The sequence below is a fragment of the Prunus dulcis genome, chromosome 4, assembly GCF_902201215.1.
Source record: "Prunus dulcis chromosome 4, ALMONDv2, whole genome shotgun sequence".
In the NCBI taxonomy this organism is placed as follows: Eukaryota; Viridiplantae; Streptophyta; class Magnoliopsida; order Rosales; family Rosaceae; genus Prunus; species Prunus dulcis.
Genome location: NC_047653.1, coordinates 15,393,346 through 15,404,703, shown reverse-complemented (window position 1 = coordinate 15,404,703; position 11,358 = coordinate 15,393,346). Strand labels below are relative to the sequence as shown.

The 11,358-nt window shown below is 40.2% G+C and overlaps 2 protein-coding genes across 4 annotated transcripts; one reads left to right on the top strand and one right to left on the bottom strand.

Annotated features, from left to right (window-relative positions):
• Nucleotides 1-1,137: 1,137 nt before the first annotated feature.
• On the top strand, nt 1,138-6,100 carry LOC117623847 (protein TORNADO 1-like). Its single transcript, XM_034354850.1, has 3 exons — nt 1,138-2,761; nt 2,860-4,103; nt 4,542-6,100. Exons 1-3 carry the CDS (start codon nt 1,258-1,260, stop codon nt 5,940-5,942), a joined length of 4,149 nt encoding a protein of 1,382 aa, XP_034210741.1. The 5' UTR covers nt 1,138-1,257; the 3' UTR covers nt 5,943-6,100.
• A 400-nt stretch (nt 6,101-6,500) lies between these two features.
• On the bottom strand, nt 6,501-9,308 carry LOC117624836. Of its 3 annotated transcripts, XM_034356310.1 has the most exons (3): nt 9,069-9,308; nt 8,833-8,954; nt 6,501-8,019 (listed from the first exon to the last, which is right to left on the bottom strand). In XM_034356310.1, exon 3 carries the CDS (start codon nt 7,996-7,998, stop codon nt 6,721-6,723), a length of 1,278 nt encoding a protein of 425 aa, XP_034212201.1. In that variant the 5' UTR covers nt 7,999-8,019; nt 8,833-8,954; nt 9,069-9,308; the 3' UTR covers nt 6,501-6,720. The 3 variants fall into 3 exon arrangements, with proteins under 3 accessions (XP_034212201.1, XP_034212202.1, XP_034212204.1); XM_034356311.1 differs by lacking the exon at nt 8,833-8,954 and having other exon boundaries at nt 9,069-9,305; XM_034356313.1 differs by lacking the exons at nt 8,833-8,954; nt 9,069-9,308 and adding an exon at nt 8,538-8,773.
• Between the last annotated feature and the right edge of the window lie 2,050 nt (nt 9,309-11,358).

Here is an 11,358-nt window from a genome sequence, read left to right as displayed (position 1 = left end):
CTGCTGTTTAGTTTTCTATTTTAGGTTAAATGCTGTGGAAAATGTAAATAACTTAAAATTTGGGGTTAATTACTCAAATGGTTCTCAAATTTATACCTTATTTACATTTTGGTCCCTCAACTAAATTATTCATTCAAATGGTCCATCAACTTTATATTATTCACTCTAGTGGTCCTTCTGTTTAATTTTCTATTAAATTTAACCTAATTTTAGGGTAAATAATGACCAATTTGCCCTCTTATTTAACGGAAATATTGACAGAATGTAACGGTATGACCAATTGAGCGAATAATATAGAGTTGATGAACCATTTGAATGAATAATTTAATTGAAAGATCAAAATATAAATCGAATATAAGTTTGAGGACCATTTCAATAATTTACCCTAAAATTTGCATGTGGCATTGAGACACGGCCTGGTGCCTAAATTCAAGCTAAACTGTAGAGTCTCAATGAATCAATGATTGAGATCCTATTAAGGAGAGCTAATTTGTCCCAACACTCAGTTACCTTTTTCTTCCGCTTTATAGGATTCCTTTGTTTTTTTCAATGGGAAAACAAGAGAAAAGATGTCCTGCTCGCAGCCGAAAATGTCAATAAAGTGGACAATCCCATTGCACCCCTCAAACCTCTTTTCTCATCTGTTCTAAGCCTCTTGACCTCTGCAGAACAATCGTGAGGTGTGTATACGGCCACGTGTCGTGTAATGTGGAAGACTCTGGTGCACTACTATGCACAGACAGAGCCGATACAAAACAATGAATGATAGAGAGGTTATGTTCATACCTCTGGAACAAGGCCGCTTAAAGATAACAAGAGGCTCGTAACTCATGTGGTTAAGAGTATTTATCCCAACATTCGAGGTGTTAAGTTCAATTTTCCTCAATATCGGTTATATAAAATAAATACAAAAATACAAAAAGGGATCCCTTAAAGGCATACATAACTTGAGATGGAAGTAGAGAATACGAATCATAAAATGCCCTCACCGTAAAAGGCTCAATGAATTCTTCCTGTCATGCATTACATTGCCAATCAGACAGAAAAAGTCACAAGTTGGACCATTACACCCAAAAAGAATACGCGGTTAGGCAATCTTTTTAACCATTAAGAGTTTATTATATTGCACAACAGTTGTCAAAATCAAGAGTATGCTTAACTTTTCAAAAATGCCACTGATGCTGTTTTGATCCAGAAGATATGGCTACTTTCTTGTTATATAGTTTCTAAAGGTCAAAAGAGTTACAGGCTCTAGCAATGGCAACAAACCAGGATCTCAAAGATCTCCAATGGGCTCTGGAAGCCATCAAATCAGAAAGCCTCAACCTACACAACATCTCCTTCTACCTTTCTCAGCCCACTTCTGGCTGCTACCAGGAAACAGAAAGCTCCATCAACATAAACATTTCAAAAGACAGCCTCTCTTACTTTTCACAGTTCCTCACAGTTTTGGGAACAGCCAAAACCAACCAGCTGCTTCTCAGAAACTTGGAGTTCCACCAGATTGAATGGGAACTACAACAACTTCGCAATCTTACTGTGTTGCTTGAGAGTTGTTCAAACATCAAGCAAGTTGTGTTCAAGAGAAACAGATTTGACAAACAACGCCTGTCAGAGTTGTCTGAGATTCTGAAGAGAAATAGAGTGATCAAAGAGATAATGTTTTCTGAATCGGCTATTGGGTCTGCTGGAGCTGGATTTCTTGCTTCTGCTCTTAAGGTGAATGAGAGCTTGGAGGAGCTACAGATATGGGAAGACTCCATTGGGTCAAAAGGCGCAGAAGAGCTCTCCAAGATGATTGAAGTGAACTCAACACTGAAGCTGTTGACAATATTTGACTCGTATTCGATCACTGCAACTCCACTTATTTCTGCAGTGTTAGCAAGGAATAGGACTATGGAAGTCCATGTTTGGAGTGGAGAAAATGGAGAAAGAAGTTCTAAGGTGGTTGAGTTTCTACCTGAGAATAGCACACTTCGAATTTACAGGCTCGACCTTTCAGGCGCTTGCCGGGTTTCCTGTGCTCTCGGGTGGAACTCAACTGTCAAGTCACTCGACATGACTGGTGTCCGGCTGAAATCAAGATGGGCTAAGGAGTTTCGATGGGTTTTGGAACAGAATCACAGCCTCAAAGAGGTAAACTTGTCCAAAACTTGCCTGAAAGATAAAGGAGTTGTGTATGTAGCAGCTGGACTCTTCAAGAATCAGAGTTTGGAGAGCTTGTATTTAGATGGAAATGCGTTCGGAGGTATAGGAGTTGAACATTTACTCTGTCCTCTGAGCAGGTTCTCTGCCCTGCAGTATCAAGCAAACATCACTTTAAAATCTGTCACATTTGGAGGTGGAAGAACCAAGATTGGAAGGGAGGGACTTGCAGCCATTTTACTGATGCTGACGACCAACGAAAGTTTGACTCGGTTAGGGATATATGATGATGAGAGTTTAAGATCAGATGACTTTGTTAAACTCTTCAAAAGTTTGGAGAAGAATGCTGCCTTGAGACACTTATCTTTGCAGGGCTGCAAGGGTGTTCAAGGAGAGTTGGTCCTGCAGGCAATCATGGAAACATTACAGGTAAATCCTTGGATTGAAAATATTGATCTTGCAAGAACACCACTGCAAAACTCAGGAAAGACCGACGGGATTTATCAAAGATTAGGCCAGAATGGGAGGCCTGAACCAGAAATGGATTTGCTTAAGGACATGCCACTTACAGTACCCAAGAGTTGTAGAGCATTTTTCTGTGGACAAGAATATGCAGGTAACTCTGAAGTTAAAGTATCTAACTTTTGTTTGTAAATTTTGATTGTCTTGAAGCACATGTTGTCTCCTAAAATGTTTTCGGATTTCGAGTTGCAGGTAAGTCTACATTGTGCAACTCCATATTGCAGAGTTTCTCTTCTTCAAAGATTCCCTATGTGGACCAGGTAAGATCTCTAGTGAACCCAGTTGAGCAAGCTGTTAGAACAGTTGGAATGAAGATTAAAACTTTCAAAGATGAGGACACAAAGATTTCAATATGGAATCTTGCTGGTCAGCATGAATTCTATTCTCTCCATGATCTCATGTTCCCAGGGCATGGTAGTGCATCATTCTTTGTCATCATATCCAGTTTATTTAGGAAACCAAACAACAGAGAACCAAAGAACCCAATGGAGATAGAAGAGGACCTTCAGTATTGGCTCAGGTTCATAGTCTCAAATTCAAGAAGGGCTGTGCAGCAATGCATGCTACCAAATGTAACAGTCGTACTCACGCACTACGACAAAATCAATCAGCCATCACAAAACTTGCAGGTTGCAGTTAACTCAATTCAGAGATTGCGAGACAAGTTCCAGGGATTCGTTGACTTCTACCCAACAGTGTTCACAGTTGATGCAAGATCATCAGCATCAGTGAGTAAACTCACTCATCACCTTCTAAAGACAAGCAAGACAGTTCTTCAAAGAGTCCCAAGAATCTATCAGCTTTGCAATGATCTGACACAAATATTATCAGATTGGAGATCAGAGAACTACAACAAGCCAGCTATGCAGTGGAAGGAGTTTAATGAGCTATGCCAAGTCAAGGTTCCATCCTTAAGAATTCGATCGAGACATGACAACAAAGAGAAGGTGGAAATGAGGCGGCGGGTTGTTGCTACTTGTCTTCATCACATAGGAGAGGTAATTTATTTTGATGAACTGGGGTTTCTAATCTTAGATTGTGAATGGTTCTGTGGTGAGGTGCTTGGCCAACTAATAAGACTGGATGCAAGAAATCAAAGCTCCACAGAGAATAATGGATTCATCAGCAAGAAGGATTTGGAGAAGATTCTAAGAGGAAGCTTACAGAGTCCGATTCCTGGAATGGGCTCAAAGGTATTTGAGAACTTAGAGGCCAGTGACCTTGTGAGAATGATGCTCAAACTGGAATTATGCTATGAACAAGACCCATCAGATCCTAATTCCTTGCTCTTGATCCCCTCAATTCTCGAAGAAGGAAGAGGAAAGCCACAAAGATGGCAATTAAGCAGACCTGAGTGCCTTTATGCAGGGAGGCATCTTGAATGTGATGATTCAAGCCACATGTTCCTCACACCAGGCTTCTTTCCTAGATTACAGGCAAGAGTTTCCCCAATCTTCTTTGTTACTTGCTCCTCAAGTTTTGTTTATTTTCATCTTTCAATTATTTTAGATTTTATGAGTGACATTATCCTAAAGTAACCTAAGTACAAATTGATAAGATAGCCTAGCTATCTGCTTTGAATATCTCAACTTTAGTACCAAAATTGTCATATGCCTCATAAGTCATGTGAATTGCTTAATACTGTATACAATATTGCCAAGAACTGAATTGGAGTCAAATGTTAAGGCAAAGCTTTACTCTAGTTCCAAATAATGCACCGATGCATGTGCATTCGTGTGTTTATCAAGAACAGCAGTGCGGGTTCATGTACCTTGGGGCTAGCAATTCCGTGGCTACAATGTGAAGAACATTCCACACAGTTATATTTGGTTCTGTCTATGTTCTTATCAAACTTCATCTGTTTGAAAACCCAGGTGCATCTGCATAACAGAATCATGGCCTTGAAGAACCAACATGGAGCGACTTACAGTCTTGAGAAGTACCTAATTTCCATAAATATAAATGGAATCTATATCAGAGTAGAATTGGGAGGACAGCTGGGTTACTATATTGATGTCCTCGCATGCTCTACCAAGAACCTGACAGAAACCCTTAGGTTCATCCAGCAGCTTATAATACCAGCAATTCATAGCCTCTGCCATGGTATCACCTTGACTGAAAATGTGATAAGACCAGAATGTGTGCAAAATCTCACACCTCCGAGATACAGGAAAACACAATTTGCTTCATTGCAACAATTAAAACAGGCATTGCTTTCTGTTCCTGCGGACAGCATGTATGATTACCAGCACACCTGGGATCCAATCTCCGACTCTGGAAGGCAAATCCTAAGAGCTGGTTTTGATTTGGCCCGAGACCTCCTATCAGATGATGACTTCCGTGAAGTACTGCACCGGAGATATCATGACCTATACAACCTTGCTCAGGAACTGCAAATCCCACCTGAGAACGACCCGGATGGACCAGAGAATGCTTTATCAACAAGTGACGAGCCTGACAAAGTTGATCCAACTTTTGGTGGAATTGCCAAAGGGGTTGAAGCAGTTTTGCAGAGACTGAAGATCATAGAGCAAGAAATCAGAGACTTGAAACAGGAGATCCAGGGGCTGAGATATTATGAACATAGACTCCTGTCTGAGCTTCATCGCAAAGTCAATTACCTTGTGACATACAATGTCCAAATTGAAGAGAGGAAAGTACCGAATATGTTCTACTTTGTTAGAACAGAAAACTACTCAAGGAGATTGGTCACCACCATGATTCCTGGCATGAATGCTCTTCGACTGCACATGTTATGTGAATTCCGACGAGAAATGCATGTTGTTGAAGATCAGGTAGGGTGTGAAATGATGCAGGTTGATAACAGGACCGTGAAGTCTTTGGCACCATACACCACAAAGTTCATGAAACTGCTAACATTTGCTCTCAAGATTGGAGCCCATTTAGCCGCTGGCATGGGCGAAATGATACCTGATTTAAGCAGGGAAGTTGCCCACCTGGCTGATTCTTCCCTCCTTTATGGAGCAGCAGGAGCAGTTGCTGCCGGTGCTGTCGGGGCTGCAGCAATTGGGCGTGCAGAGGGAAGGAACAGAAGTAGGGCTGCAGAAAGCTCAAGAGATATCCAGCAAGATCAAAGAACAGCACAACAATGGGTTCTGGATTTCCTAAGGGACCGGAGATGCTCAACTGGAAAGGATATAGCAGAGAAGTTTGGTTTATGGAGAGTGAGGTACAGAGATGATGGTCAGATTGCATGGATCTGTAGGAGGCATATTAACCTCAGAGCACATGAAATAATTGAAGTGCCACTCTGAAAAACTTTGCATCTAAATGTTTATGATAAATAAAAGTCATTTCCCCATTGATGTCTTCTAGATAAAAAGTCATTTTCCCCTTCAATGTTCAGACTTTTGAGTCTTGCTTTGCAGTATCGTCTTTTGCTACTGAAGTTTATATAGCAAGTATTAACTGACAGAATGGTGTTTTTGGCTTTTCTTAGACCATGTTGTCTAATTATACTTAACCTGATATTAACATAATTAAACCTATAATTTTCACCTACATTATAATAGGCACAAAAATATCAACTTGTACAAGAGATTTATCAATTAAGTGCAGATTAACTAAATTTGTCCAAGTCATATTGATGGAGATGGATAAGATCTGGTGGATTTTTTTTTGCCTTTTTTAGAGTAGATCTGGTGGATTCAAAACAAATCATGTCAATGTTTTGGCCTTACAAACTTTTTGCTGTAAATCACCATGTGAATGTGGGATCATAATCTGAGTCATGATTATAGACATCATGGGCCCTAAATAGTTAAATGGAATTTGATTATCTCAATAATTAAAGGTTCAAATAAAAAAGCAGCTACAAAGGGGAAAGATGTCATGGTAGTTCATATATACTAATAGCAAGTTGGTGATAGAACAAAGCTTTAAACAGGTACAAGTCAAGATTTCCTGTCATCTAAAGCACCTCGACATACAAAGGGAAACAACACAATACATAGAACATTATTACATTTCATTACTAGTTATCTAAAAATCTAAAGTCACCTGTGTCTTCCTCTGAACCTGTGAAACAAAAGTTCAGAAGAAAGCCCGACTCCCATAAAACACACGGGAACCGCTGTTCTTTGGTGTCTGCATTTTCTGATCAGTGCTCGAATTTCCTGAACTGGTTGGTGATTCAAGGTCCAAAGGAAGCTTCATTTTTGCCAAAGACTCGGTGAATTGCTGCATGCTTTTCATGTACATGTCTACAAAATCCTGCTGCACCACCTGCTGCTCAGGAACAGTGACAGTGACAGTAGGTTTTGCAAATGCATCACTTGGCACCCCATTAGACGAATCAGTCTCACCATCTTTATCCACTTTTTTCTCTCCTGGGGCCGATATTTGTTCCTGGTTTGGAGATTCTGAAGCTGATGGAGCATCACATGACTCTGAGCTAGCCTGGACTGAAGGAGATGAAGCACCATTAGTTGACACACTACTTGGGGGAGAATCAAGCTTTGGAACCTGGATAGACTCAAAAGCAGTGGTCGAGAAGCTTTCTATAGCATGGACATCCACTTCTGAGCTAAGCTGATTTTCAGTTTCAGCAGTGACCAAGCTCTCAGAGCTGTGAGACTCAAATTCTGAAGATGGGATCTTAATATACTCTGAAACCATTCTCTGGTCTTCATTGTCAATGTTCGGATCTGGGAACTCTAACTTATCTAATTCACAAGGAAGCTCGGCTATCTCTGAGTCCTGCACAATAGGATTTGAGGCCAGAGGCATTACGTCTGGTGAATCTCCAGCATATGAGAGAGACAATTGGACAAACCCTGCTGGGGAATGAAACAGATCAGTTGAAGAAAGAGAGAACTCTTTCTCTAACTTCCCATTCTTGACGAGGATTTCTGACAAAGGAACCAAAGCAAACCCCAGCAACTGATCTTCAAGATAATTCTTCACCCTGCTCAGCATCCAAATCTCGCATTTGAGGGAGGAATCAACAGTCCGGACATTGAGCTGGACATTGTCATTGAAGACTGGATTTCTACCACCACCATTAATGGTTTTGGTGGAGACTGTGTTTTCTGGATCACTTGTCAGGCATAGCTTAGCATAAACATCTTGCTTGTGGTATATGCAGATGTTGTGGATGTCCCTGGCCTGATGAACGTAAACCTCAAGAACACCAATGGAATTCTCTGAGTTACAAACCATGGCTTCCTTTCTATTGGCATCAGTTCCATTGGCATCAGTTCCATTGGATGAAGGCCCAGCGGTACGGATGAAGAAGTTGGATTTCTGCTTCTCAGGCTCAGCAACAACAGAGCCTTTGAATGGAGACACAACAGATTGAGGGGAAGCCATGAAAACACCCAGGAAAGGAACCTGAAAAAGCACAACAAAGATCTTTCTGAAAAAACTCAAGTAACTCCAATTTAAGATTTTAAGTAGAAAGCTTTAACTTTAGACTCAGATAGTTAATTCGAAAGACCGGCTCAGGGATTAAGCAAAATTGAGGACAAATTTATATATTATAACAAAAAGCCAATTCCAAAATAGAAAACCCTAAAGCATAAATTAGAAATTTGGCTAAACCCTAGGCCTCAAGTCCAAGCCAAATCGTGACCTTCTACGATACGGGCCACCAGACCCACAAATCTAAATCTCAGAATGTCCTGAAACTAACACCAATTATCAAAATTTAGAATGCAGACGCCAAACATTACAATAATGAACTTTCAGAAAACCCCACAAAACCCAAACCGAAAAATTAAGCAACACCAAATACTGAAGAATACAGAAACCCAAAACTTCGGCCTGATATAGAAGTAAACACAAATTTCTTGTAAATCGGAGACCAAAACCCACGTTAACATGTTCAAGGCCCAGACAGCGACCCTTACCTTGAAATTAAGCAAAGCTAACTCAGAAGAACTGGTGTACTAACACACAATTATCGATGAAACTACGTCGTAACCAAGAAATCAACCAAAAACAGACAAAACCCAGAACTGAGAACCAAACCCACAAAAACAAAACCAAGATTGAGCTGAGATGAGGATGAGTAAAATTCTCAAAACCCCCAAATTAACACTTCACTAGTGAGCTTCTCCAAAACCCACAACCCCAAAACTTAAAAACAAGCAAGCCCTTTAACAATAATGCAAGATATTTACAGAGCCCAATAAAGATACCTACTTTTCTACGGAAAAACACCACCACCGGAATCCAAGGGAGTGAAACAGGAAAAGAAAGCACAGTGACCCAGATCGTGCCACAGGATTCTAAAATCAAACCCTTTAAAATTCCACCTTTGAAACCTTCAAAAAGCCACATAGAATTAACCAATTGCGATAAAAATAAAATAAAAAGTATCTTGACAATATAATAAAGAAAAGCTGAGATGGGTCTGTTTGTTATCTTTTCCCCCTTACCTTTGGCTCTTTAGCTCCAAAGTCAAATGGATAGCTTGAAATCTGTGGCTCCAATTGACGATCCGTCCAAGACTCAGTTCATCAATCGAGACGATACTGTTGTTGCTCCTGCTAGAGAAGCAAACTTTGTGAAGCTGCTACTACAAAGTAAAAGAGGACAAAGAAGGAAGAATAATAATCTAATGGAAAATTCAGCTGTGGGTTGAAGCTTGTCGGAAAGCCTCTATAGTTGTGCACTGCACGAGTATATATATATATATATATATAAATATCTTTTCCAGTACATTTTTTTTTTCTTACTTTTTTCCTTTTTCACTTTGAGATTTTTATCGTGTTTTTGTTTTTTTTAATGATCCAAAGGAGATGGGCTTGCAGAAACACCGTCCCACGCGTAGGTCATAGGCAGACCAATCAACGAAGATTTGAGTGCGCCTGTTGGTGGGACATGAAACAGATGGCTTGTCTACTGTGCGCTCTCTTTTTATGGTGATTTATGTCAGTCTCCGGATGCTTCCTGTTTGATGTGTTTCTCTTTTGCTTTCCTCTTTTGTGCTGAAAATGAAAGTTAATTGTCCATTTGGGAATTTTATTGCCCATCAAGCTTTAGCTAGTGACAACAATAGGTGAGATGAAATAAAAAATTACACTTTATACGTTATTTTTTGAGGACAATGATTTTATTAATCCAAAATTGTTCTTAAATTACTAACAAAATCAAACACATAGACCAAATTGAGCAAAATCAAATCACATTGACCAAAAATTAAAGGAAAAAACTTCCCCCCTTATCAGCTAAGTAAAAGTTTTTATATTTTTGTTCATCCGTTTTCGCGTTTAGCTCCTGTGATGGAAGGGCGAAGTTCCCCACTGGCTTGGAGACCATATACTGGTCAAGCGAGTCAGCTTTCTTTGGTGTGCGAGCGTGCCACTGCTAGCAACGTGAATTCTAGCAGACTTCTTTTTAGAATAGATAACTTGTGCCCCAAGTTACTGACTTCTAAAAATCAAACGATTGTGAATTTGGGTGAGGAATATCTCCCAAGTAAGTTCTTTTCTTGCCTTAGACTGGTAAGGACTTTCACAATTTATCTCAGTATCAAACGGCTGTTCTGGCCAGAAATGTTTGATAGAAGTGGGCTGTTTCAGACAGAACTGCCTTTTACAAGATAATAAATATACATATTTAACTCTAGACAAGTTAAAAGACTGTCGGAACTTCGTTTCCGCTTGAATGGGAGGTTCCGATATAGGCTGGACTGGACATATCTAGGTCGGTCCGTACTGCTTTGTGACTTCAAATGCTAGGCTGACCTGCAAATCGATACCAAAGTTGGATTTTGGCAGAGCTTTAAGTTTTCTTCACGTTTTGTGAGGCCTTTTGGATGGGCAGAACTGCAGCTTCTTCTGCTTGAAAGGGACAGAAGTGACTTATTCTCGATGGTCTGTTGAGCTGGGGATTGCACTACGAGAGTTGTTCTGCTTGAGCAGGGCTCTACCTGAGTTTTCTGGGGTCTCCACGTTTGTGAAAACTTCAAACTTTGCTTATCTTGATTCTTGCTGAACCAAATTTGTAACGAGGGATCTCGTTCTAGAAGACTTGTCTTCTAATTCTGAACCTTGGAATTCAAGTGGGCTCTTGGCTTTTTCTTGCTGTTGTTTTTTTGTTGATGAGTTGAGTGTCTTTTCTCTCTTGCCTGCTTTTGTTTTTATAAGAGATCCTCTTTGGAAGTGGTTTTTAGATTTTAATAATGGGCGGCAAAAAGATCTCCCAAAACGTAAGGCAGGAAAGATTTTTATCAATTATGGCAGATAGGCTCCCAGTAGTCACTTCCTATAGCAATCCCTTCCCTGGTTTCCTGGGCGGCTGCTTTTGTTTCAACCAACGCCACCGCCTGTGTGGGCTTTTTATGGCGGTTTGGTTTTCTTCTGTATTTCCTGAATAATTCCTTGTTTCCCGCTCTAATTGAGAAGGCGCGGCCTGTGAATCCTTTGGAAGATGGTGTATTGCTTTGGGGCAAAAAATCTCTGAATATAGGTGGGCTTTTTGATTTTCTGTTGGCAGTTTTCCAGAGACGTCCCTTCCCATAAAAACTCTAGTTGAAAATGCTGACTTTCTCAATAGCTGAGGTAGCCACGTGGGAGTTCTTTTCTATTTTTTTTTTTAGTTTCTTGGGCTTGAGTCCAAACAACATTTGTGGGCTGATCCTTTTAAAACCCTGATGACAGCTTTCCATGCTTTTGGGCCCTTTTTTTGGACTGGGTAAGTGATCTCACTATGGGCTTTGCCTTT

Coding starts and splice junctions, on each gene's coding strand:
- LOC117623847 (XM_034354850.1), top strand. CDS start 1,258: ATGGCAACAAACCAGGATCTCAAAGATCTCCAATGGGCTCTGGAAGCC. Junction 2,762..2,859: donor CTGTGGACAAGAATATGCAG/GTAACTCTGAAG, acceptor TTCGAGTTGCAG/GTAAGTCTACATTGTGCAAC. Junction 4,104..4,541: donor GCTTCTTTCCTAGATTACAG/GCAAGAGTTTCC, acceptor TTGAAAACCCAG/GTGCATCTGCATAACAGAAT.
- LOC117624836 (XM_034356310.1), bottom strand. CDS start 7,998: ATGGCTTCCCCTCAATCTGTTGTGTCTCCATTCAAAGGCTCTGTTGTT.